General features: G+C 46.7%; 1 protein-coding gene across 1 annotated transcript in view; it reads left to right on the top strand.

Moving 5' to 3' along the window:
• Positions 1–958: 958 nt before the first annotated feature.
• Positions 959–24,687, top strand: part of PEPD (peptidase D) — a 250,241-nt gene continuing 226,512 nt past the window's right edge. The window contains exons 1-3 of the mRNA XM_077452749.1: positions 959–1,055; positions 16,399–16,582; positions 16,740–16,867. Coding sequence (XP_077308875.1) covers positions 1,039–1,055; positions 16,399–16,582; positions 16,740–16,867 — 329 coding nt within the window. The 5' untranslated portion in view covers positions 959–1,038. The remainder of the gene's footprint in view (positions 1,056–16,398; positions 16,583–16,739; positions 16,868–24,687) is intronic.

Genomic DNA, 24,687 nt, shown 5'->3' with positions numbered 1-24,687 from the left:
TGACCTACCTATCTATCTATTGACCTACCTACCTATCTATCTATATCCACACCTCCCACAGTTTGAGATGGGAACAAGGGACACCTATTAGCAGAAGTATGTAGGCATAGGACACCCCCCGCCACGCCCCCTTAAAGGAGAATTATACATAAAAAGAAAAGATTTGTTAACCTCAAAAGTTCTTCTTTTATCACTACTGTATTGGCTTTAGAGATTTACAAAATACAGCAACTTAGAAATTGAATGAAAGGTTTAGCGCTGGAAAACACTGTTTGATAGATAAAAAGTGCATTTTATATACAATTATATAGATCAGAGCAAAATGAGGGACAAATAACGAGAGTGGGACAGTGGGAATTTGTTCCATACAGGGATCTATATCCATATCTACCTATCTATCTATGATCTGTCTATCTTTCACATATCTATCTATGTATCTTTCTCCAATCTATCGATCTATTTGTCCATCTATCTTTCTTCAATCTATCCAAGATCTATTTAATTATCTATCTTTCTCATATCTATCTATGGCTGGCCATACATTATACAATTGTATTATTCAATTTCTTTAGATTTGCCTTCAACTATGTAGAGCAAGTTTCTGCCTGATTGCATACAAATTAGAAGTGTTTAGATGTGACCTCATAGTATATTCTTTTTCTTTTTAGCAAATGTTTTGTAAATTAAGCGGTTTGTTTGTTTTTATTGTAATTATGTAGCACTTTGAGGTCTTTTGATGGAAAGTGCATTATAAATAAAATTTATTATTATTATTATTATTATATAGTTTTGGTAAATCTAAAGGAAAAGTAAATCTATCTGTCTATCTCTCTATCTATCTCATCTCTATTCCTCTGATCTCTCTCTATCATTTCCTCTCTCCTGAATACATTGCATCTCTCCATTCTCCTTCTATTGGTAGGTAGCAGATGCGAGAAAGAGGCTTGGAACGCTCCGCCCCGCCCCCTTCCTCTAGAGCAGTCGGCTGGTCATGTGACAGGCTTCAGGTCATGTGACAGACAAAGTCCAGCTGGCAACATGGCTTCAGCAGAGGGGTGAGTGTGTGTGAGGGGTGTCTGGGAAGGAGGGGAGGGTTCTGTTAGCAGACATGCTGGCACCTTTGGTGCCTTTGCAGCCTCCTATACAGCAGACCTGATCTCTTCCAGGGACAATGCTGGTCTGTATAGATGACAGTGTCTGCTGGGACTTGTAGTTCTCCATCCTGGTAAGCAGCACATAGATGGTGTGTGTATGTGTTTCTATTGTTTACTGTAAAATGAACATTACACTGTGTATATGTACATTATACATTGTATAAGTCTGACATGGATGAGCGCATTTGGGGTGGAGGAACTTGGCTGGCCTGCACAGAGTTCTAAACTCAACCAGATAGAACGCCTTTGGGATGAATTAGACCGTAGACTGTGAGCCAGACCTTCTCATCCAACATCAGTGCCTGACCTCACAAATGCTCTTCTGGAAGAATGGTCAGACATTCCCATAGACACCCTCCTAAACCTTGTGTACAGCCTTCCCAGAAGAGTTGAAGCTGTTATAGCTGCAAAGGGTGTGCCAACTCAATATTGAACCCTGCGGAATAAGACTTGGACGCCGTTAAAGCTTGTGTGTATAGGCAGGTGTCCCAATACTTTTGGTAATATAGTGTATAAAATGGACTGGGAAGGGGAGGTATTTTTTTTTGTGAATTATTTTGTTCACAGACTGGGGGGGGGGGGAGGAAGTCAATAACAAGTGGGGGGGGGGGAGAGAAGGAGAGGGATGGGGGGAGGGGGGAGAGAGAAGAGAGGGAGGGGGAGAGGGATGGGGATGGGGGGAGAGAGAAGATGGAGAGGGAAGAGGGAGGGGGAGAGGGAAGAGGGAGGGGGAGAGAGATGGGGATGGGGGAGAGAGAAGAGGGATGGGGAGAGGGAGGGGGGAGAGAAGAAGGATGGGGGGGAGAGAAGGATAGGGGGAAGAGGGATGGGGGGGAGAGAAGGATAGGGGGGAGAGAGGGGGAGAGAGAAGAGGGAGGGGGGGAGAGAGAAGTGGGAGGGGGGGAGAGAGGTATCTTCCCCCCCCCCCCCCCACAAATCATTAGTAAGACCACATCTGGAATATGCAGTTCAGTTTTGGGCTCCAGTAATCAAAACAGATAACAGGGAACTGGAGAAAGTGCAGAGAAGGGCAACCAGACTGATAAGAGGCATGGAGGAGCTCAGCTATGAGTAAAGATTAGAGGAACTGAATTTAAGAGGAGATTAAGGGGGGATATGATCACCATGTATAGATATATAAGGGATCCATATAGTGAACTTGATGTTGAGTTATTCACTTTATGGTCAACACTGAGGACGAGGGAGCACTCTTTACCTCTAGAGGAAAAAAAATGTCATCTCCAAGTACGGAAAGGTTTCTTCCCAGTAAGAGCTGTGGAATAGACTCCCTGCAGTTGTGGTTCTGGCCAGCTCAGTAGATTGCTTTATCCCCTTGCCTACTGGGCACTTCCACCCCACTTTCTGTCCAGGCCAAGTTTTTCTTAGTTTTTGTCAAAAAATATTTGTAAATAAGTGTTGCAGTGGTCAGGTGCGTGTGTGATGCACGGTGCAGTGGTCAGGTGCGTGTGTGATGCACGGTGCAGTGGTCAGGTGCGTGTGTGATGCACGGTGCAGTGGTCAGGTGCGTGTGTGGTGCAGGGTCGGGTGCTTGTGTGATGCACGGTGCAGTGGTCAGGTGCTTGTGTGATGCACGGTGCAGTGGTCAGGTGCTTGTGTGATGCACGGTGCAGTGGTCAGGTGCTTGTGTGATGCACGGTGCAGTGGTCAGGTGCTTGTGTGATGCACGGTGCAGTGGTCAGGTGCTTGTGTGATGCACGGTGCAGTGGTCAGGTGCTTGTGTGATGCACGGTGCAGTGGTCAGGTGCTTGTGTGATGCACGGTGCAGTGGTCAGGTGCGTGTGTGATGCACGGTGCAGGGGTGAGGGGTGAGTAATGCAGAGTGCAAGAGTAGGTAATGTAGTGTGCAGGGGTCAGACTTGGGTGAGTAATGCAAAGCACAAATTCCCCTCTCCCTCTTTTACTCTTAAAACCTGAATGGGACCTTCCAGGTCTCCCCTCGGCTTGTCATATGGTACATCAGAGCAGAGCAGAGGACTACGACTTCTCATGGCTCTGCAATGCCTAAAGCTGCCCTGAGGTCTGAAACACAGTAGGCTGGGTGCGGAGCTGGCACGGCGGGTCACATTCTGCCCCTTACATGGCAACGATTGACCGGTTGCCAACCTCTGTTTTAATTACAAATAGTTTGTTAGGATTCCAATTGTGAGAAATGTAGAATCAAGTTTGATATATTTCGCTTTTGTGGTTCACTCCAACATTTGTGAGCTGCAATTTTTTTTATTTTTTTTTTAGCTTAGTCAAGCAAACCTTTTAATGTTTGTCAAATTGCTGACTCAGTCCATGCAAAAATATGTGTGAGAAAAATGATTCCTGACGGTTGATTGCTCAATACGTCAACTGTGGCTTATATGCTGTGACCGCTTTCTGCACGATTTACACGAACAAAGGCAAATATTGATGATCGATGTGAAATGAGCGAGACACCAAACGATCCTGACCTCTGCACAAAAGTTGAGTTAACTTTCCCCGACTTGTTTCCGCTTTGATTGGACACGGTGGGAGCCAATTAGCGGGTCTGGCAGATGCGATGTTCCTTGGGACCCGCCGATCGTTCAGAATGGTGGTCTGGCTATGTAATCAAGGCAGACTGACGTTCTGTGCGAGGGGAATGTACCGATTCTGTGTTTCTGCTAGGCAGGAACACGGATCTTTAACCACTTGGCGTCCGTGCTATAGCCGAATGACAGCCTCCCCTTTGCGCTCGCTGTGATCACGAGACTCGGGTAATTGCGGAATCGAGGTTCCGGCCCCTTACCGTGTGATCAGCTGTCGGTCAATGACAGCTGATCATGTGTGTAAACAAAAGCTCGGTAATCTATTTTTTGATTTTATTTTTTCCTCCTCACCCTGACAGCTTGAGGAGGAAAAAAGCCGATCACCGGCTTGCGCGCAAGAGGAAAGAGGCACGTCTGCCTCATCTGTGCCAATCAGTACCACGTGCCACCTATCAATGCCCACCAGTGGTGCCAATCAGTGCCACCTAGCAGTGCTGTCTATCAGTGTAACCTACCAGTGCTGATCAATGCCCATTAATGCCACTTCTCAGTGCCACCTATCATTGCCCTCCAGTGCCGCCTTATCAGTGCCCATAAGTGCAGCCTATTGGTGTCCATCAGTGTAGCCTCATCAGCGTACATCAATGAAGGAGAAAAATGACCTGTTTGCAAAATTTTATAAGAAAATATAATAAAAAAAAAAAAACTATTCGTTTAAAAAAAAAAAAAAAATAACATAAAATAAAAACCCCCAGAGGTGATCAAATACCACCAAAAGAAAGCTCTATTTGTGGGAAGAAAATGATAAAAACGTAGTTTGGGTACAGTGTTGTATGACCGCGCAATTATCATTCAAAGTGAAACGGTGCTGAATGCTTAAAATTGGTCTGGGCAGGAAGGGGGTTTAAGTGCCCAGTAAGCTAGAGGTTAAATAAAAAAAAAAAATACCTCTTTTTGTAAAAAAATAAAAAAATAAATAAAAATAAAATAATAATCTCTGTAGTAAGTGAACCAAATAATGTATATACTAATACGTGCACAAAAAATATTTCCAGTGTGGTCGCTGCAAACGCCACACTGTGTTCCCATCAGTAATAGAATAATAAATATGAATAAGTGTTGCGCAAACCAAAATAAATTGATACTTAAAACCATTAACCTCAAATGACCTGTGATGTAAATAATCAAATCATCAGACAGATAATTTCACACAACCGTGCATAAAAGTAATGCAATTAAAGTAAAGTGCACGTGTGGTAAGTGTATTATAGTCCGTATCAGATGATAAATAAGGTGCCTTCAGTGCAGGCAGCTTCAGTGTGACAACATAAAGACAAATGTTGTACTTCCACCCGATAGTGACACCTCAGTGTACTCACATTAATGAGTAATCAAATAGGCTTTTCATTACATGTAGAAATTGCCCTCTATTGATGTAGCCCACGTGTAGTTCTTCTCAGTCGATTTGGATATCCTATGGTGGTGGTCCCTTTAAGACTCCCTCCCATGCGCTTATCCATATGTTAGGGTAGAAACAAAAAAATCCTCCCATAGTGTAATATTGCTAATAAAATTAGTTTTTTAATTAAAAGAATAACTCTTACATCAAAAAGAGAACTGTAAAAAAAAAGCTGTTGGTATCATATATTCAGCATGAAAATGCTCTAAACATCACTTCCGGTCCAGGATGCCCTATGCGTTACATCACGCCCACGTGACTTCATCAGGGGAGCACAGATCTTTACCTTCCCCCAGTCAAAGCACCTCCCCCACAGTTAGTAAGCACTTCTTAGGAATACCTTTTAACCCTTTGATCGCCTCTCGGGTTAATCCCTTCCCTGCCCATATCATTAGTACTGGTCCCAAAAAAGTGTCAATTAGTGCCCAATTTGTCGCTGATTGCCACCATTACTCTTAAAAAATAAAAAAATAAAAACCCGTAGTTTGTAGACGCTATAACTTTTGCGCAAACCAATCAATATACGCTTATTGGGATATATTCTTACCAAAAAATATGTAGCAGAGTACACATTGACCTAAATTGATGAAGAAATTAGATTTTTTTACATTTTGTAATTGGATTTGTTTTATAGCAGAAAGTAAATTTTTATATATATATATATATATATATATGTATATATGTGTATATTTCAAACTTGTTTTTTTTTTTTTTGTTCATAGCGTAAATAATAAAATCCGCAGAAGTGATCAAATACCACCAAAAGAAAGCTGTATTTGTGGGGAAATTGCCCAAACGAACAATTGTCAGTCAAAGTAATGCAGTGCCTTATCACAAATGGCCTGGTCATGAAGAAAATGGGGGGGGGGGGGGGGGGGTAAATCGTTATCTTCTGGAGCTGAGGTGGTTAAAGAGAGAACAAATGGCGGAGAGGTCATTGTCAACATTTCAGCACTACAAGGAATGCAATAAGAAGTGTAAAAACACAATCCAGGGCAGCTAAAAAATAACTGAGAGACAGAGTGAAAAAATATCCCAAGGAATTTTTCAAATATATTAAAGGTAAAAAAACGAGGTCAGAGCACATTGGCCTCATAAAGGATGATGATGGGAGGATGGTTATACAGAGAAGACACTGTACTAAATGCTTTCTTCTCCTCAGTCTTTACACAGGAAAAGGGGTAAAACAACCGCAACTGTGCAGTTCGTTTTGCACAGAGTGGCCCCTATCCTCGACTTATGGGGTCCCCCGGCAGCGCTGGTAGCTCCTCCCTGCATCATATAACCCCCTAGGACAGTGATGGCGAACCTTGGCACCCCAGATGTTTTCGAACTACATTTCCCATGATGCTCAGCTACATTACAGAGTGCAGGAGCATCATGGGAAATGTAGTGCCAAAACATCTGGGGTGCCAAGGTTCGCCATCACTGCCCTAGGAGAAGCGCTCTCCTGGAGGGTTACCTTGCGGGCATGCTCCCGAGTTCAGCATTTGCGTCCATAGATGCAGAATGCCGGATTTGGCTCCGCCCACTGGCACCCGTTCCATTGGATTTGATTGACGGCAGCGGGAGCCAATGGCTGCGCTGCTTTCAATCTATCCAATCGAGCTGAGGCAACAGGCAGAGGGGAAGAGCGTGTCTCCGACGTGGGTATTACGGGGCTCAGGTGAGTAAAATGGGGGGGGGGGGGGGGGGTTGCAGGGCCGGTCAGTAAAGGAAGTTTTTTCATCTTAATGCATAAGAATTTACAAGGATTTACAACCCCTTTAACACAAATAAATCGCCAGGATTAGAAGGCTTACACTTGAAAGACCTCAAAGAGCTCGGTCAAGTTATGGCCAGACCTCCATTCTTAATTTTTATGGCCAGCATTCTGACAGAAATGGTGTTGGCTATATGGTGAAAAACCCACGTGGTACCAATATAAAAAAAAAATGGCAGAGATATATTCCAGGAAACTACAGACCAGTCCGTCTAACATCAATAGTGTGTAAACTATTGGAGGGGATAATGAAGGATTATATCCTAGAACTTGCTGATGAATACAGTATCATTAGTGGTAACTAGCATGGGTTTACGAAGGGTCGTTCTTGCCAAAGCAATCTGTTACCATTCTATGAGGAAGTGAGCTGATGGATAGAGGAAGGCCTCTGGATGTGGTTTATCTGGATTTTGCAAAAGCATTTAATACAGTCCCCCACAAACATTTATGCCGTGTACACAAGGCCGGACTTTTCGACAGCAAAGGTCTGATGGAATGAATCCGCTGGACAATTCGATCGCGTGTGGGCTTCATCGGACCTTTGCTGCCAAAAAATCAGACGGTCTTTAGATTTAGAACATGTTTCAAATCTTTCTGACGGACTCGAGTTTGACGGAGGAAAACCAACGCTAGGGCAGCTATTGGCTACTGGCTATGAACTTCCTTATTCTAGTCCGGTCGTACGTCATCACGTTCGAATCCGTCGGACTTTGGTTTGCTTGTGTGTGGCCAAGTCCGTTTGTTCGGAAAGTCCGTCCGACCTAGTCTGCTGGAAAGTCCGGTCGTGTGTACACGGTATAAATCTACAAACTGAGATCTGTAGGAATGGACCATAGGTTTTGTTCATGGATAGAAAACTGGTTACAGGGGCACTTCCAACGGGTGGTGATAGATAACGTGTTCTCAGACTGGTCTGGAGTGGTACCTGGGGTACCCCCTGGGCTCTGTCCTGCGACCAGTGCTGTTTAATTTATTTATAAATGATATAGAAGATGAGATGAATACCTCAAGCTCTGTGTAAGCTGACAACATAAAACAATAATATCACTTCAGGATAAATAAACTTCACAAGAGGACCTGAATAAATTAACGAGTTGGGCAAACATGATTTTTAATTTTGAGGTGCATTTTAGATTGCCCCGACCTTGTCAATGGGATACTGTATTAAAGCGGAGTTCCTCCGACTTAAAATAAGGAAACTGACCTGTCCAGGGGACCCGCGATGTCGGCACCCGAAGCCAACCTATCCCTTGGCTGTCGGGTGCTGCGGCCGCCATCCTCGGTAAGGGAATTAGAAAGTGAAGATTTGCGGCTTCACTTCCTGGTTCCCTACTGCGCACGTGCGACTTGCGCTGCGCTATCCCACTGGTCCCTGCTGTGTTGTGGGACCCGTGTGTATTTGGTGCAGGGGGCGTGAAATGGCGTAGATACCCGCGGGTGGCTCGGGTGTCTATGCCTGGAAGTGGAAGCAAAATTCCTGTATTAGACAGGTAGGTATCTGCTCCCCCTCCCCCTGAAAGGTGCTAAGTGTGACACCGGAGGGGGGGAGGAACCGGAAAAGCGGAAGATGCATTTTTGGGTGGAACTCCGCTTTAAGCAAATCTTTCCCGCTTCTCGGCCCCTGCTCCTCCCTACCAGTGCATAGCAATGTTGGATGGCACAAATATAACACATGTCCTAGAAGCTTGCGAACATCTCTCATGGTGATTGAGTTCAGGTATTTCCAGTGAAGGGTACTATTAATGCTGCGACATACAAAGAATTGTAGACAATTGTGCTTACCAACCTTGTGGTAACAATTTTGGTGAAGGTCCTTTTCTGTTCCACCATGACTGTGCCCCTGTGTACAAAGTCGGCTCCATATAGAATTGGTGTGACCGGTTTGGTGTCTTGCATAGATCCCTGACCTCAACCCTACTGAACAGCTTTGGTATTAATCGGAACACTGATGGTGAGCCAGGTCTTCTCAGCCAGCATCAGTACCTGACCTCACAAGTGGGCCCAAAGTCCTACAGACACTCCAACATCCAGAAGAGTGGGGGATTTTATAGTAACAAAGGGAAGCAACTGTATGTTGAAGACCATGGGTTTGGTATAGGTGTAAGGGTGCGTAGTTTAAGGCTTCGTACACATGGCAGCAAATGGCCATGTTGTGTACATAGGCTGAATTTTCCTTGATTGGAGTGACCTTTGCAGTGCAACACCACCACCGGTTGGCCTGTACAAATCGGTGGCAGGTTGTCATACGCATATACTGTATATGTGAATATACTCGAATCTGAGAGGCTACATGTGTACAGGGCCTATACATCACCCAAAACGCAAAAAGATGGCGTTCTGGTGAATACTTTTTTTAGACTTTCCACAGATTTTTTTTTCTTTTCTCTCCATATTTGTGCATATTTTATGTCCGTTTTTCGCATACTGTGACTCGTTATTAGGCTCGCGGCGGGCTGTAATATCGGCCTAGTCTTTTTATTTCGGCAGGCCTGCACTGTATTGTGTCTTGGCAGCGGGAGGGAAGTGTTAAGGATGTTTTTCAATAAGTAACTAATTGAATTGCTGTGTGGGAATCAATAAACTTGGAAAATGCCAATGTACTCGCTTTATTGCTCGGATTGTGCTGTGTTTGCATTAAGACGTCTCCTGCCTTCGATAAACCTTGTGGAGTTTTTCTTCGAGCTGAAAGTTCAGCTTCTCGTCTGCAGTTTGCTCTTTTCTCCTCCTGTGCCTTCTGTTATTAAATCCTTCTTATTGGTGAATGTTTTTTTTTTTTTTCTCATTCAGTCACACTGGGTCTTAGGTGGCAATTTTTTCTTGGGGTGGGTAATCGCTCTACAGGGGGTAAATAGAACAACATCTAAAGGGATTAGCGATGATGATAACGCCTTATAGCCCACTAGGGATGAACAGAGCGTTTTTATCAAAATTGTATCACGGTTGACCTCCAGTTGACCGACTGCTTAGACCAAATGTTTTGACCTGATGAGCAAATTTTGGAGTGTGGGGTCAGGAGCTCCTCTATAGTTGGAGACAGGATGTTCTATGTTGAGGAAAAGTGGAACCCTAATGCCGCGTACACACGATCGGACTATCCGGCGGATTGTCCGCCGGGTTTTGCAGCTGAGGTCCGCCGGACTTTCAAGTGAACGCACTTGGCCACACACGATCACTCCGAAAGTCCGGCGGATTGGAACGTGATGACGTAGAATAAGGAAGTTCATAGCCAGTAGCCAGTAGCTGCCCTAGCGTCGGTTTTAGTGCGCTGGACTAGCACACAGACTAATGGATTGTCCGCCAAAAGCCGAGTCCGGCGGACAATTTTGAAGCAAGTCTTCTTTCTGGGTCCAGAAGTCCGCCGGATAGTCCGATCGTGTGTACGTGGCATTACACTAAGTTTTACATGGCTTTACCAACAACAAAAGTATCTGAATGTGGTCTTGGGTTGCTGCCTCTCTGATCACGGTAGATGGAGTGTCCATCAGATGACTTGTTCTTGGGAGTGGGGTTAGGAGCCACTCTTTAGCTGGGGACATGACGCTCTATATTGAGGAAGAGTGGAACCCTAACTTGACTTCATCAAGAAGGGGACCTGGTTGTAGTCCTAGGCTTCTGCCTCTCTGATCATGGTAGATCGTTCATCAGATAACCTGTTCTTGGGTGTGGGGTTAGGAGACCCTCTTTAATTGGGGACATGACATTCTATATTGAGGAATAATGAAACCCTAATGCTAATCCTAACCCGGCTTTATCAAGAAAAGGGACCTGGTTGCAGTTCTACGCTGCTGCCTCTTTGATGGTGGTGGATGGGATGCTCTTTAGATGACCTGTTCTTGGATTTGGGGTTAGGAGCCCCTCTTTAACTGGGGACACGGTGTTCTATATTGAAGAAGAGTGCAATCCTAACCCTAACATGAGTTTATCAAGAAAAAGACCTGGTTGTGGTCCTAGTCTGCTGCCTCTTTGATCATGGTAGATGGATCATTCATCAGATGACCTGTTCTTGGATGTCAAAATATATTGAAGAAGAGTGGATCCCCAACACTGAGTCTAACCCTAACATGGCTGTGGTCCTAGGCTGCTGAGTTTCTAATCAAGGTGAATGGACTGTTTATCAGATGATCTGTTCTTAGGTGTGTTTAGATGCCCCTCTTTAGTTGGGAAATTATGTTATATATTGAGGAACAGTGGGACCCAAACGGTAAGCCTAACCCTAAGCCCTTGTACACACGGTCGGACATTCCGACAACCAAATCCGTCGGATTTTGTCCGAAACTGGTGTTGCATACACACGGTCGGACAAAGTTGTCGGAAAATCCAATTGTTCAGAACGTGATGACGTTATTTCGTTAGGACGGGACTACGTTCAGGCTAGTAGCCAATAGCTTTGGTCTAGGAATTTGATCTGAGCATGCATGGCACTTTGTCCGATCGGAATGTTGTTGGAAAATTGTATAGCCCAGCTCTAAAACTTTGTCGGTTGGATAATCCGACAGAAACAGTCCGATGTAGCCCACACAGGGTTGGATTATCTGACAACACGGTCCGATCAGACATTTTGCGTCGGAATGTGCGACCGTGTGTACAAGGGCTAACATGATCTTATCATAAAATGAGACGTTGTTGTGGTCCTAGGCTGCTGACTTTCTGATAAAGGTCGATGGAACGTTCATCAGATGATCTTTTCCCGGGTGTGGGGTTAGGAGCATTTGGTGCAAATGGCCATCTAGATTAATTATTCATTTACAATCTTTATTGGTGAAGAACATCAAGTACAATGATTATTTTTCAGGGAAATGTGCCCTCCTCAGGATTAACAGGGAGGCCTTTCCCCTGAAACACAATGATTGTACTTGACGTTCCTAACAAGCTCCCCCCTTCCACTGCCATATTTGGACCTTTTTCGGGGTGGGGGGGGGGTTTATCTGGTTTTGACATGTTCCCGCTCTTACTTTTGGCTCAATTCGCCATGGCGATCTGAGCCGGAAGTACAGTCCCCCCTCCGTCCCCCGAAGTCTTCTGGGATACATCCCAGAAGACTACGGGACCATTCACAAGTATCAGTCAGTGTGACTTGCACATGCGCAGTAGGAAACATGCTCTGCGGCCGCAAAGCTTCACTGCCGTTTCCCTTACTAGAGATTGAAGATCACCACTCGTGATTTTGTGTGTGCGATTTTCACACGATTCCACGAATTGCGCATAGGGTAGCCCATTCATTTAAACGGTCTGCCCTATGCATTTTTATCACGCAAGTCGTCAATGCACCTTTTTTGGGTACTGAGGTTCACACGGCTTTTAAATTGGCATTTTTCCATGATTGCCACAACATTTGCAGCAAAATCGCGCCACATTTGGAGTGCCATTAACAATAATGGCCGCCAGATGTGCGTTGCGGCTTTGGTTTGCTCTTCAGAGCATTCTACGGGTGGTTGGGAGGTGCTGTAGCACATTCTTGCTACCCGTTTTTAATCCCTTGATCCCCGCACCAGCACACTGCAAGCTTTGCATGCGGTTACAGGGAGCTTGCAGAGCGGGGTCTATTCACTTGAACAGGCCACACTTGGCGGGTGCCACACTGGCCAAAACAATGGGGTGAAATTTCTGCCGCAGCTGAGAAGCAAAGCAATGAGGCGCCTGCCTCTGCAGCTAAAGGGGGAGTGGTTGGGGGTGGTAGAATCGAGGTTCAACTAGGGGATTTACTGCCCCTCAAGCACTATTTTTTGAACAAGCCCTTCAAATTTTAATTGACAGATTGGCTTGTTAGTGGCAAAATTCATTGATCTCCTGGCAGGATCTCCAGGTAATAGAACTGTTACAGGGGGACTCGAAACGACACGAAGTGCCCTATAAATATTATTGACAGACTGCGTTGTGTATGTCATTTTTTATTTAGTTGAGGGTTCTATTTAAAATCCTTTGGCAGTTATAGGAATCATGGCAATTTAAGAATGGAATAGGGAAGTACTTCTTAATAAACTCAGACTCTGCAGTTTTATGAGTTGTATCAATTTTTAACAAATCCCGAGTTTTCCTTTAGGGCAGAATTCTCCACTGCAGATTTTAGTGTTGCATTCCTTGAATATTTGGTGCAGTTTCCAGCAGGCGTACAACCATGATTGGTAGAGCGTGTCAACTGTCTGCAACAATGTATCAAAAAAAAAGAAAAGCACAGGAAGAAATGGGCCCTAAATCTGACCTCTGACCTTCCATTCAGTCTTGCACGGTTGTATCGGCTCCTTTCCTGGACTGAAATAGCTTACTCTGATTTCACTGCACACTGTGAGGTAGCCGCAAGTCAGGCAGAGCCCGCCTCATTTTCTTGCTAGAGGAAGTGCAGCGTGATCTAGTCCAGGGGTCTTCAAACCTTTTAGTATGAGGGCCGCATTGTAAATTTTATAAACATTTCCGCGTCGGCGTCCCTCCTTGCGTCGGCGTCCCTCCCTTGCATCGGGGGCCCCGCGTCGGCGTCCCTCCCTTGTATCGGGGGCCCCGCGTCGGCGTCCCTCCCTTGCATCGGGGGCCCCGCGTCGGCGTCCCTCCCTTGCATCGGGGGCCCCGCGTCGGCGTCCCTCCCTTGCATCGGGGGCCCCGCGTCGGCGTCCCTCCCTTGCATCGGGGGCCCCGCGTCGGCGTCCCTCCCTTGCATCGGGGGCCCCGCGTCGGCGTCCCTCCCTTGCATCGGGGGCCCCGCGTCGGCGTCCCTCCCTTGCACCGGGGGCCCCGCGTCGGCGTCCCTCCCTTGCATCGGGGCCCCGCGTTCTTCCTTCCTTCCTTCCTTTCCAGATGCAAGGAGGGACAGGGACGCGGTACCCCGATGCAAGGAGGGACAGGGACGCGGTACCCCGATGCAAGGAGGGACGCGGTACCCCGATGCAAGGAGGGACGCGGGACCCCGATGCAAGGAGGGACGCGGGACCCCGATGCAAGGAGGGACGCGGGACCCCGATGCAAGGAAGGGACGCGGGACCCCGATGCAAGGAAGGGAAGCGGGACCCCGATGCAAGGAAGGGACGCGGGACCCCGATGCAAGGAAGGGACGCGGGACCCCGATGCAAGGAAGGGACGCGGGACCCCGATGCAAGGAAGGGACGCGGGACCCCGATGCAAGGAAGGGACGCGGGACCCCGATGCAAGGAAGGGACGCGGGACCCCGATGCAAGGAAGGGACGCGGGACCCCGATGCAAGGAAGGGACGCGGGACCCCGATGCAAGGAAGGGACGCGGGACCCCGATGCAAGGAAGGGACGCGGGACCCCGATGCAAGGAAGGGACGCGGGACCCCGATGCAAGGAAGGGACGCGGGATCCCCGATGCAAGGAAGGGACGCGGGATCCCCGATGCAAGGAAGGGACGCGGGATCCCCGATGCAAGGAAGGGACGCGGGATCCCCGATGCAAGGAAGGGACGCGGGATCCCCGATGCAAGACCCAGATGCAAGGAGGGACGCGGGACCCCGATGCAAGGAGGGATCTGGTCCCCGATGCGTCCCTCCTTGCATCTGGGCCCCGCGTGCCTGTCCCTCCTTGCATCGGGGACTTGCGTCCCTTCCTTGCATCGGGGTCCCGCATCCCTTCCTTGCATCTGGGTCCACCACCTGCGTCCCTCCTTGCATCAGGGTCCATATGTAGGCTGCTTCTGCAGACCTTAATCCTCAATCTGTGCTCATTGAGGATGCGCCGCTCATCCTAGCTGGGACCAGATAAAATCTTGGAATTGGACAAATGTGGCCTATGGGCCAAAGTTTCTCTGAAGTAGCTCTGATCTAGCCCTTTACTCCCCAGCCTGACTGTCCCTGGCCCGCCCCTTTTCATTTATTGGATTTCGGGATCAGCTTACACCCACCCATCGAGGTATTTTGATCTTTGCATAACTTCTCTCCAAGAGCCGCCCACCAGCCATGATCTCACGCATTGCATAGAGAAGCACAGAGACCCAATGATCAAATCATTGGGGTAAAAATAATGTATGTAATGAAAACTGCTTTTATATAAAAATGTTATCAATGAGGGGGGAGGGAGGACCAGGGATGATGAAATCTAACCAGGTTATGCTTTTCAGCTTTAAGAGCGATATCCTATATTTGGTAAAAGTGGAGCTTTGGGGAGGAAGCGTCTTTTTCTGCGAGTGTTTCAGGGAATTATTGGCCTCTGTTCTGTTTCCTGCAGAACATGAAGAAGGAAGATTAGAAAAGTCAGAACAAGACGGGGATTGTCAGAGTAAAGGTTAGAGAAATGTTGTTTTTTGCTGCAGCCGGCAGACGCCGCAGTACAATGAGCGTCTCCTCACTCCTCCAATTCTTCTGCACAATAAAACAACTTCCATTACCGATAATGTCACTGTGTCTGGGGGCCGGATTGGCGCGTCTGCTCCTTTTTGGGTCCATTTCACAGAATGGAACAAACCCGCTGTGTTGTAGATGCAGTGCAGTCCGATGACATTTGTGCCGATCTGCGGTCGCTGAATGACACCCAGAAAGGGCAACTCCATTAAAGGAGTTGTAAAGGTTCGTTTTTTATTTTCTACATAGGTTCCTCTAAGCTAGTGCATTGTTGGTTCACTTACCTTTTCCTTCGATTTCCCTTCTAAATGTTTTTTTTTCTTTGTTTTCTTTGTCTGAATTTCTCACTTCCTGTTCCTCCTCAGTAAGCTGTTCTGGCTGACTAACCACCACTCGGATGATGGTGAGAAGTTTACTGAGGAGAAACAGGAAGTGAGATATTCAGACAAAGAAAAAAAACATTTAGAAGGGAAATCGAAGGAAAAGGTAAGTGAACCAACAATGCACTAGCTTAGAGGAACCTATTTAGAAAATAAAAAACAAACCTTTACAACCCCTTTAAGTGGTCACAATGTCTGCACTGTTTTCATAAACGAATGACTGGGACAGACTGACAAGGCCAGGCGTCCTACAGACAACCGGTCATAATTGGGGTTAACCAGTCTGTGCATTTTTTTTTTTTTTTTTTTTTTTTGCACAGATGTGTTAAAATGCACATTTTAGTCCTGAAGTTTTAAAACCACCCCCCACCCAAATATGATATACACTATATTGCCAAAAGTATTGTGACACCTACCTTTACACACACATGAGCTTTAATGGCATCCCAGTCTTAGTTCGTAGGGTTCAATAATGAGTTGGCCCACCCTTTGCAGGTATAACAGCTTCAACTCTTCTGGGAAGGCCGTCCACAAGGTTTAGGAGTGTGTCTATGGGAATGTTTGACCATTCTTCCAGAAGTGCATTTGTGAGGTCAGGCATTGATGTTGGGCGAAAAACCCTGGCTCACAGTCTCAGCGCCGGCGGCGCGCTCCCGACCCATGGCTAGGCACTTAAAGAATCACGTACCGGTATGTGATTGTGCCCAGCCGTTCCATTCTGCTGACGTATATCGGCGTGAGGCGGTCCTTAAGCAGTTAAAGTGTAATAAAAAAAAAAAAAATTGCGATTCCGTTCATAAACAGCGCTTATGTTGAATAATCTGTAACTTTGTTTTTCTCTGGCAGACCATCTTATTGGCTGGGTAACGAGACGCTGAGGGTCCCGGCCACTCTCTTCGCCCTGAACAGGAAGCGTGTCTGCGATAGACTGCGCAACAACCACAATGTTCCAAAAGAGGCCGTTGTGCTCCTGCAAGGAGGAGAGGAGACCAACCGATACTGCACCGACACCGGCGTCCTCTTCCGCCAGGTGCGACCGCCGCTCTACGCTCTATGATATCATTTTGTTGGCCTGTGATGTGTAATAAAATAAAAATCTCCCACATGTGGACTTTTTTGGAGGGGGGGGGGGATGGGGGAGTCAATAGCTGCATACTGGCCGCTAATGAAAAGTTTCTGCTTCTTAGGAGTCGTTCTTTCACTGGGCGTTTGGAGTGATCGAATCGGGCTGTTATGGCTCCATTGATGTTGACACGGGAAAATCAATCCTTTTTGTGCCCAAACTGCCGGAGAGTTACGCCGTGTGGATGGGGAAGTGAGTATTAATAAGCTCCTCTTTTCTGTATGTTGTGTCTGTCTGGTTTATAGCCGGCGAATTGCTGGAGTGGAACATACAGCCGCGCGGTGCCATTGGAGAGAGCGCCGTCCGGCTTTATAGGTAATCAGAGGAGTTTATAACCCCTGACTGCTTGTGAGACAGCAGAGCTGGTGCCAACACCCCACCGCCCTCCTTGTAATACTTTCACTGCCATATCTTTATAGAATGTTCTCACTTCTTTCCCTGGAGCTGAAATGTCTACAACATGGTTGCCCAGCATAGCCAGCCTCTGGTTAGAAAGGTTATGTTTTTTTTTTTTTTTTTTCCATTTACAGGTTATAAAAACAGAATAATCACATTTTTGTTTTTCTTCTGAGCCTCTTCCCGCCCAGCCCTGGCATCTGTCCCTTTAACAGGCTCTGTGCGCCCAGGGCATATGTGGGCATGATCCTTGAGGCTGGCGTGAATCACTGTACTGCTCTTCCCATGCATTATATGAAAGAACGCATCCCTTTAGACATGCATTATGCCTGACTACTGGGTTTTGCCACCTTTAGCTGTGCAATCTGCTGATCAGGTGCTTGATTTCACTGTAGGAAAGCCTAATCGGGCAACTGATCACCCGATTTACACAGCTAAAGTCTGCGGCACCCAGTGGCTAGCAGGCATGCACACCCAAAGGCATGTGTGAGATGTGATCTTTAAGGTTGGTGTCAGTGGCTGTACTGCTTTTCCAGAGAATTATATGAAAGAACAAATCCCTGGCATGCTTTTAGATGTGCATAATTGCTGGCCATTGGTAGCTGCAGACTTGAGCTGTGCAATCTACTGTTCAGTTACCTGATTAATCAGTTGCTTGATTAAAATCTAATAATGTATACTTAAGTAACTGAACAGCAGATCGCACAGCTTGAGTCTGCAGCGTCCAGTGGCCAGCAGGGATGCGCTTCTAAAGGCATGCCAGGGATGTGTTTTTTTTCCAGGGCCTTTTTCTTCTCAGAAAATAGGTGCAGGAACTCAACCACGACTTCTCAAAAAAACCCTCCCCCATCCCACACAAACCCTTCAAACCGCATCAAATAGTGAGTGCGGTCAGATTTCACTAACAGTGGAAGGGGCAATAAATACCAGGAGTGCAATATGTACAGAGTGCCGAGTTTTGGGGGCGGGGAGGGTGTTACACAGAGTGCAGAGTTCAGCCTTCTTCCACAGCTGGTTGTCTCTGCATCCCCTATCCTCCTCACTTTCACCACTCTTCAACTCTGCATGCAACCCCCCCTTCCACTGTCTCCATCTTCTCCTTCCTTCCTTAAAAGCTCCACCATCTTCCACATGTCACACTATAGGTGGCTCTGCCTCTCTCACTTGCAGGGGGATCATTCAGTTGGGGCAGGGGTCTCCAGTTGTTCAAGAACTACAATTCCCATCATGCCTTGTCATGTCTGTGAATGTCCGAGTTTTACAATGCCTCATGGGATGTGTAGTTCTGCAACAGCTGGAGGGCCGTAGTTTGGAGATCCCTGAGTTGGGGTGTTGGGATCTGCACCTGCATCTGCCTTGTCCCCATCCTGCACTCAGTGGCAGTCTCTCAGGAGATCAGATCTATGAGAGCCGTTGGGAGACAGGCTTTTATTTGTAAACACAGAAGCTGGACTTTCTGCGTTTACAAGAGATAGTGGTGAGCAGGGAGCAGAGGGCCCGAGCCAGAGGTGGTGGAACTGAGTTCCACCAAGTTCCTGCTGAAAAAAAGCCCTGGTTCTTTCATATAATTCTCTAGAAAAGCAGTACAGCAACTGACACCAACCCTAAAGATCATGCCCACGCATGCCTTTGGGTGTGTATGCCAGCTGGCCACTGGATGCTGCAGACTTTAGCTGTGAAATCTGCTGATTAGTTGCCTGATTACACTTTGTTGCAGTGTAATCAAAGTGGATGTAAACCCAATGTCATCCTTTCTCAACTGCTGCCATAGGGGTTATCTATAAGGATATACATGCCTCCTGCATGTATCTTTACCTCTCAAATGTCTCCCCTCTGTCTGTTATGAGAACCGAAAAACTGCAGATTCTGTGGGCGGGTCTGTTGTCTGGAGCTCGGTGGGTGGAGTCGTGATGTCAGTAGACTCCCGCCCACCTCTACACTCCCCTTATCAACATGCATTTTCTCCTGTGTATTTCTTACACTGAACTTCTGCTATGATCTCTAACATCCAGTGAAAAGACAGGAAAGTAACCACATGACTTCAGCATGCCCAATCATGCTGAGGTGTGGAACATCCAATCCTGGCAGAGCAGCAGAAGAAAGGAGTGGGAGGGAATTAAAAAATAATTCATGTCTCTTAGGCTAGGGCACGAGATATGTAAATCACCTGTCACTCACAGCAAGGGGGAGGATTTGACAAAGTTTTTCTCTGTTTGTCAAGATTTATCTCACTGAACAATTAAAAGAAGATTGCTCAGATCTGGAATAACTTTGTGGAAAGACGGAGCTCAAATGATAGGAAATCTTATACTCTACATTATGACATCAAAAACAAAAAAAATTCGGGTTTACATCCACTTTAAGCAACTGATTAGCAGATGGCACAGCTAAAGTCTGCAATACTCAGTGGCCCACAGGGCTGCATGTCTAAAGGGATCATGGGGATTTGTTCTTTCATATGATTGATTGACATGGACAGAGACAGGGTGCTGTGGCGTTTACAGAAGCCTGCCACCCCTTCCCACCAAACTCGATCTCACTTCGAGCAAATATCAACTGAAAGACCCAGTGATGATGCCGCTCAATCAAAACATTCTTTATCAGTTGAACTTAAGTATAAACATTGTAACAATTTTGTCAATGGAATAGACTTTGTGTGGAAGTGAAAAAAGTTTAACCACTTAAACACTAAACCTTTTTCTGCCATTTTTTGGTTTCAAAATTTTTATTTTTTTTTGATAGAAAATTACTTAGAACTCCCAAATATATATATATATATATATATATATATATATATATATATATATATATATATATATATATCATTTTTTTATAGACACTCTAGAGAATAAAATGGTGGTTGTTTCAATATTTTATGTTTGCGCAGCGGTCTTTCAAATGCAATTTGTTTGGAAAAAATGACTTTAATGAATTAAAAAAAAAAAAAAACAACCTGTAAAGTTAGCCCTTTTTTTTTTTTTTTTGTATAATGTGAAAGATTTTACGTCGCGAGAATCATGATCTTTTTATTCTAAGCAAAAAAATTGTGATTCTCATTTTGGCCAGAATCGTGCAGCTCTATTTTTCTGCTTTGCTAGCATTGTACAGAAGTGCCCTAAAAAAAAGCAAGAAACAACATAGAATAAACAGGGTGCATGCAGTTTCATCCTTCCTTACTGCCTTCTGTGTCTTTTTGGGTCTTGTGTTCTTTTACAGCCTCTTGATAAATCTGTAACAATACATCATGGCAAATTTTAGGTTAGGGGGGAGTGCAGAGTCTGGGATCTGCTGCTTTTCCTCTGAGTTTCAATGTGCTTACAGAAGGAGCAAACAAAGGGATAATCTTTTCAGTGTACTGCTTCTCCTTCCTTGTCCAATCACAGGCTTAGGGGCGTGTCGATGACCAAGCTTTCATTCCTAACTACAGTAGAGAAAAGTGTGGTCACCAGCCCGGCTGTGTCATCCGGCAGGCTCATCTTTATGACGAGATTGGCTGTACACCAGAACAAATCCTGTAGCAGATACAGTATATCTGGTCCCCTGTATGTAATTAAACTCTATTTGGCTGTTATCTATCGATTGCCTCAAAGCTTCATCTCTAACCCTTTGTGCCACCTCTTTACCTCCCAGTGCATTCTGGGAGTGCGCGGACTGATCACCTGGCCTCAGCAGGTAAGTGCAGAACACCCTCCAGGCGCACTAATCCCCCCAGAAACAAATTAAGCGCCAGCTTGGTCGCGCTTTTCTCAGTTCATCTAATTAAAAATTGTGCTGCCATTTACTTCTCATTAATTTTAAATGTCACAGCGGCTCAATACATCGATCGGAGATATTCACAAAGTACGGCATATTGCGCAACAGATGTCAGGCCTCGCCGCTTCCTAATGCCATTATCTTAAAGCGCCCAATTGAAAACGCGTTTCCTTGTTCAACACAGCAACGCGCAAGCCATTAATAGGTTTTTATGCGTTATCAATGGCTGATGAGACGAAGGCGAATTTTCACATTTGATAAGCGGCGCTGTCAAGGCCATGTTTGCAAGACGACGTCTTCTTCCCGCTTGTTTTATAGCGGTAATTTCTTGGCACGGAACACCGCCGTTGCGTTCTTTGTTGCCGGAGTAACGGTGAGAGAGAGCAGAGTGTTTTAACGAGATTGATGTTTAACCACTTGCTTACTGGGCACTTAAACCCCCCTCAGTCCCAGACCAATTTTCAGCTTTCAGCGCTGATGCACTTTGAGTGACAATTACGCGGTCATACAACACTGTACCCAAATGAAATTTTTATCATTTTTTTCCCACAAATAGAGCTTTCTTTTGGTGGTATTTAGTTACAGCTCGGAGTTTTATTTTTTGCTAAACAAACAAAAATTTTGTTTGTAGTTTGTTATAAAATTTTGCAAACGGGTCATTTTTCTCCTTCATTGAAGTGCGCTGATTAGGCGGCACTGATAGGCTGCATTGGTGGGCACTGATAGGCTGCATTGGTGGGCACTGATGGGCTGCATTGGTGGGCACTGATGGGCTGCATTGGTGGGCACTGATGGGCTGCATTGGTGGGCACTGATGGGCTGCATTGGTGGGCACTGATGGGCTGCATTGGTGGGCACTGATGGGCTGCATTGGTGGGCACTGATGGGCTGCATTGGTGGGCACTGATGGGCTGCATTGGTGGGCACTGATAGGCTGCACTGGTGGGCACTGATAGGCATAGTTAAGGCGGCACTAATAGGCACAGATAAGGCGGCACCGATGGGCACAGATAAGGCGGCACTGATGGGCAAAGATGGGCACAGATAAGATGGCACGGATGGGTGGCACGGATAAGTGGCACGGATGGGTGGCACGGATGGGCACTGATAGGAACCACAGATAGATGGGACTGATGGGCACTGATAGGTGGCACTGATAGGTGGCTCTGATAGGTGGCACTGCTGGGCACTGATGGGCGGCACTGCTGGGCACTGATGGGCGGCACTGGGGTGCAGCACCTTTGAGGCAGAGATTTTGGGTGGCACTGTGGGTGGCACTGTGGGCACTGCTGGGTGGCACTGTGGGCACTGCTGGGTGGCACTGTGGGCACTATGGGCACTGCTGGGTGGCACTGACAGGGGGGCACTTACTTTATTTCAGGATGGCACTGCGGGTGGCAGGTGGGCACTGGCAGGGGGCAGGTGTCCGCTTGAATTGCTGGCCGTGATCGGGACTGATGTCCCGAACACGGCCGCCGGCGATCGGCTTTTTTTTTTTTCTCCTCGCGCTGACAGCGCGAGGAGGAATACTAGCCGATTACCGGCTCCGTTTTATCACATGATCAGCTGTCATTGGCTGACAGCTGATCACGTGATAAGGGGTCGGGATCGACCCCTTACACGGATCGGTGATCAGGCGAGTCTCACGGACTCGCCGATCACAGAGCGCGCCGCGCGCGCCCCTCAGGGGGCGCGCAGGGCGCTCGTAACCGGGACGACGTCAATAGACGTAGTCCCAGCAATCTAGGTCCGCGCTAATGCCGTCATTCGGCAATAGCGCGGTAACCAAGTGGTTAAAGCTGAACTCCGGAGGTGCTAAAAATTTCCCCTAAATTTTCCCCACTCCCCCAACATGAATAAAAAGCAACTTTTTTCTTTTTTCAATTCTAATTCTTGTAGCTGAAATCTACATTCATTTATTATTAAATGTTATTTTTTTCCTTTTGAAGCACAAGTCAGATTTCTGTTGGGACAGGTAGGAGGAGATGCAGCTATCCCTGGGTACACTCCGTAGAATATCATACTAGGGCCAGTTTAGAGAAAAACCAATTAACCTACCAGCATGTCTTTGGCTGGAAAGCAGACTACCTGGAGGAAATGAACACGAAGATGCTGTCAGGGCTGGGCTCAGCCCTTCCTTCTCTGAGCTGGCCGCTCAGCTGTCGGCTAATTGCCAGCTCCTATCTCTCTCCACATGTACTCAGCTGTTGATGATATCCTGCTCGTCAGTCCTGCCTACTTAAGCTGTCCAGTCTAGAGGATCTCTGCCTTCACCTTGGTCAATATCACAGAAACTATCTCCTGCGATCCTGTTCAAGACTTGCTTTGCTGACATCCCTTCTGGCTCCAGATCCTGCTTGCTGTTCCACTACATTGATCCCTGACTTCTGGCTTGGCTGACTATCCATTCCGGTTACTGGACTTTGGCTATGTTTTGACTATGTTTGTTCTTTTTACTTTTATTATTGAACAAGTGTGATTTAACTGTACTTCTGTCTCGGCCTGATTTCATGGTTTCTGACAGATGCAAACTCCATGCAGATAGTCTCATGATGCACTGAGACACTAGCAATGCAGGGAGTGGGATTGTGGGTGTTGACAGTGTACTCAGAAACTTTGCACAACCAGCCAATTAAGACTAGCAGGTTTGGATTACTGTGAAAGACTGGAGTCCTCTGACTTTTCAGTCGTCTGATGCAGGTTACAATAGGCAGGACAGACCTGGAGTTACCTGATCTGTCTTTCACCTGATACAGGTGGAACAGACCCAAAGTCCCTTGACTTGTGAAACACTGATGTGGGTAAGGATGAGTGGGACAAACCAGGAGTTCCCTGCCCTTTCAACTACTAGATGCAGGAATTGATGGGCAGGACAGACTGGAAGTCCCCTCACCTGACGATCACCTGATGCAGGTAGGGATAGGTGAGACAGACCTGGTTTTCACTGACCTGCCAATTACCTGATGCAGGTGTGGATAGTTGGGACAGAAACTGAGTCCCTTGACCCATCAATCACCTGATGCAGATAAGAATGGGCAGAACGGATCAGGTGTGCCCTCACCTTTCAGTCACCTGATCCAGGTAAGGATGGGCAGGACAGACTGGGAATCCCTTGACATGTTAATCACCTAATGCAGATAAGGATGAACTGGACAGACCTGGAGTTCCAGATCTGTCATCCACCTGATGCAGGTATGAATGGCTAGGACAGACAGACTGGGGAGTTCCTTGACCGGCCAATCACCTGACACAGATAAGGACAGGCAGGACAAACTTGGAGTTCCCTGACCTGCCATCCATTGATGTAGGTTAGGATGGGCAGGACAGACCGGTAGTTCCCTGACCTGTCAATCGCCTCATGTAGACAAGGATGAATGGGACAGACCAGGAGTTCCCTGACCTGTCAATTACTTGATGCATGTTAGGATAGGCAAGGCCGACTAGTAGTTCCCTGACCTGTCAATCGCTTGATGCATGTTAGGATGGGCAAGGCCGACTAGTAGTTCCCTGACCTGTCAATCGCTTGATGCATGTTAGGATAGGCAAGGCCGACTAGTAGTTCCCTGACCTGTCAGTCGCTTGATGCATGTTAGGATGGGCAAGGCCGACAAGTAGTTCCCTGACTTGTCAATCACTTGATGTAGATAGTTGGGACAGACCAGGATTCCCTTGAACTATTAATCACCTGATGCATATAAGAATGAGCATAAGAAACTAGGAGTCCACTGACTTGTCAGTCACCTGATCCCAGGTAAGGATGGGCAGGGAAGACAGTCCCTTGACTTGCCAATTGCCTGTGGCAGATTAGGTTGGAGAGGGCAGACTGGGAGTTCCCAACTTGTCAGTTACTTGACGCAGGTGTG

The sequence above is a fragment of the Lithobates pipiens genome, unplaced genomic scaffold (assembly GCF_037356315.1).
Source record: "Lithobates pipiens isolate NorthernLeopardFrog02 unplaced genomic scaffold, aLitPip1_a1.2 Scaffold_10, whole genome shotgun sequence".
Taxonomy (NCBI): Eukaryota; Metazoa; Chordata; class Amphibia; order Anura; family Ranidae; genus Lithobates; species Lithobates pipiens.
Note: the sequence above shows the minus strand (reverse complement) of the source record. Positions and strands in the feature narration are given on the sequence as shown.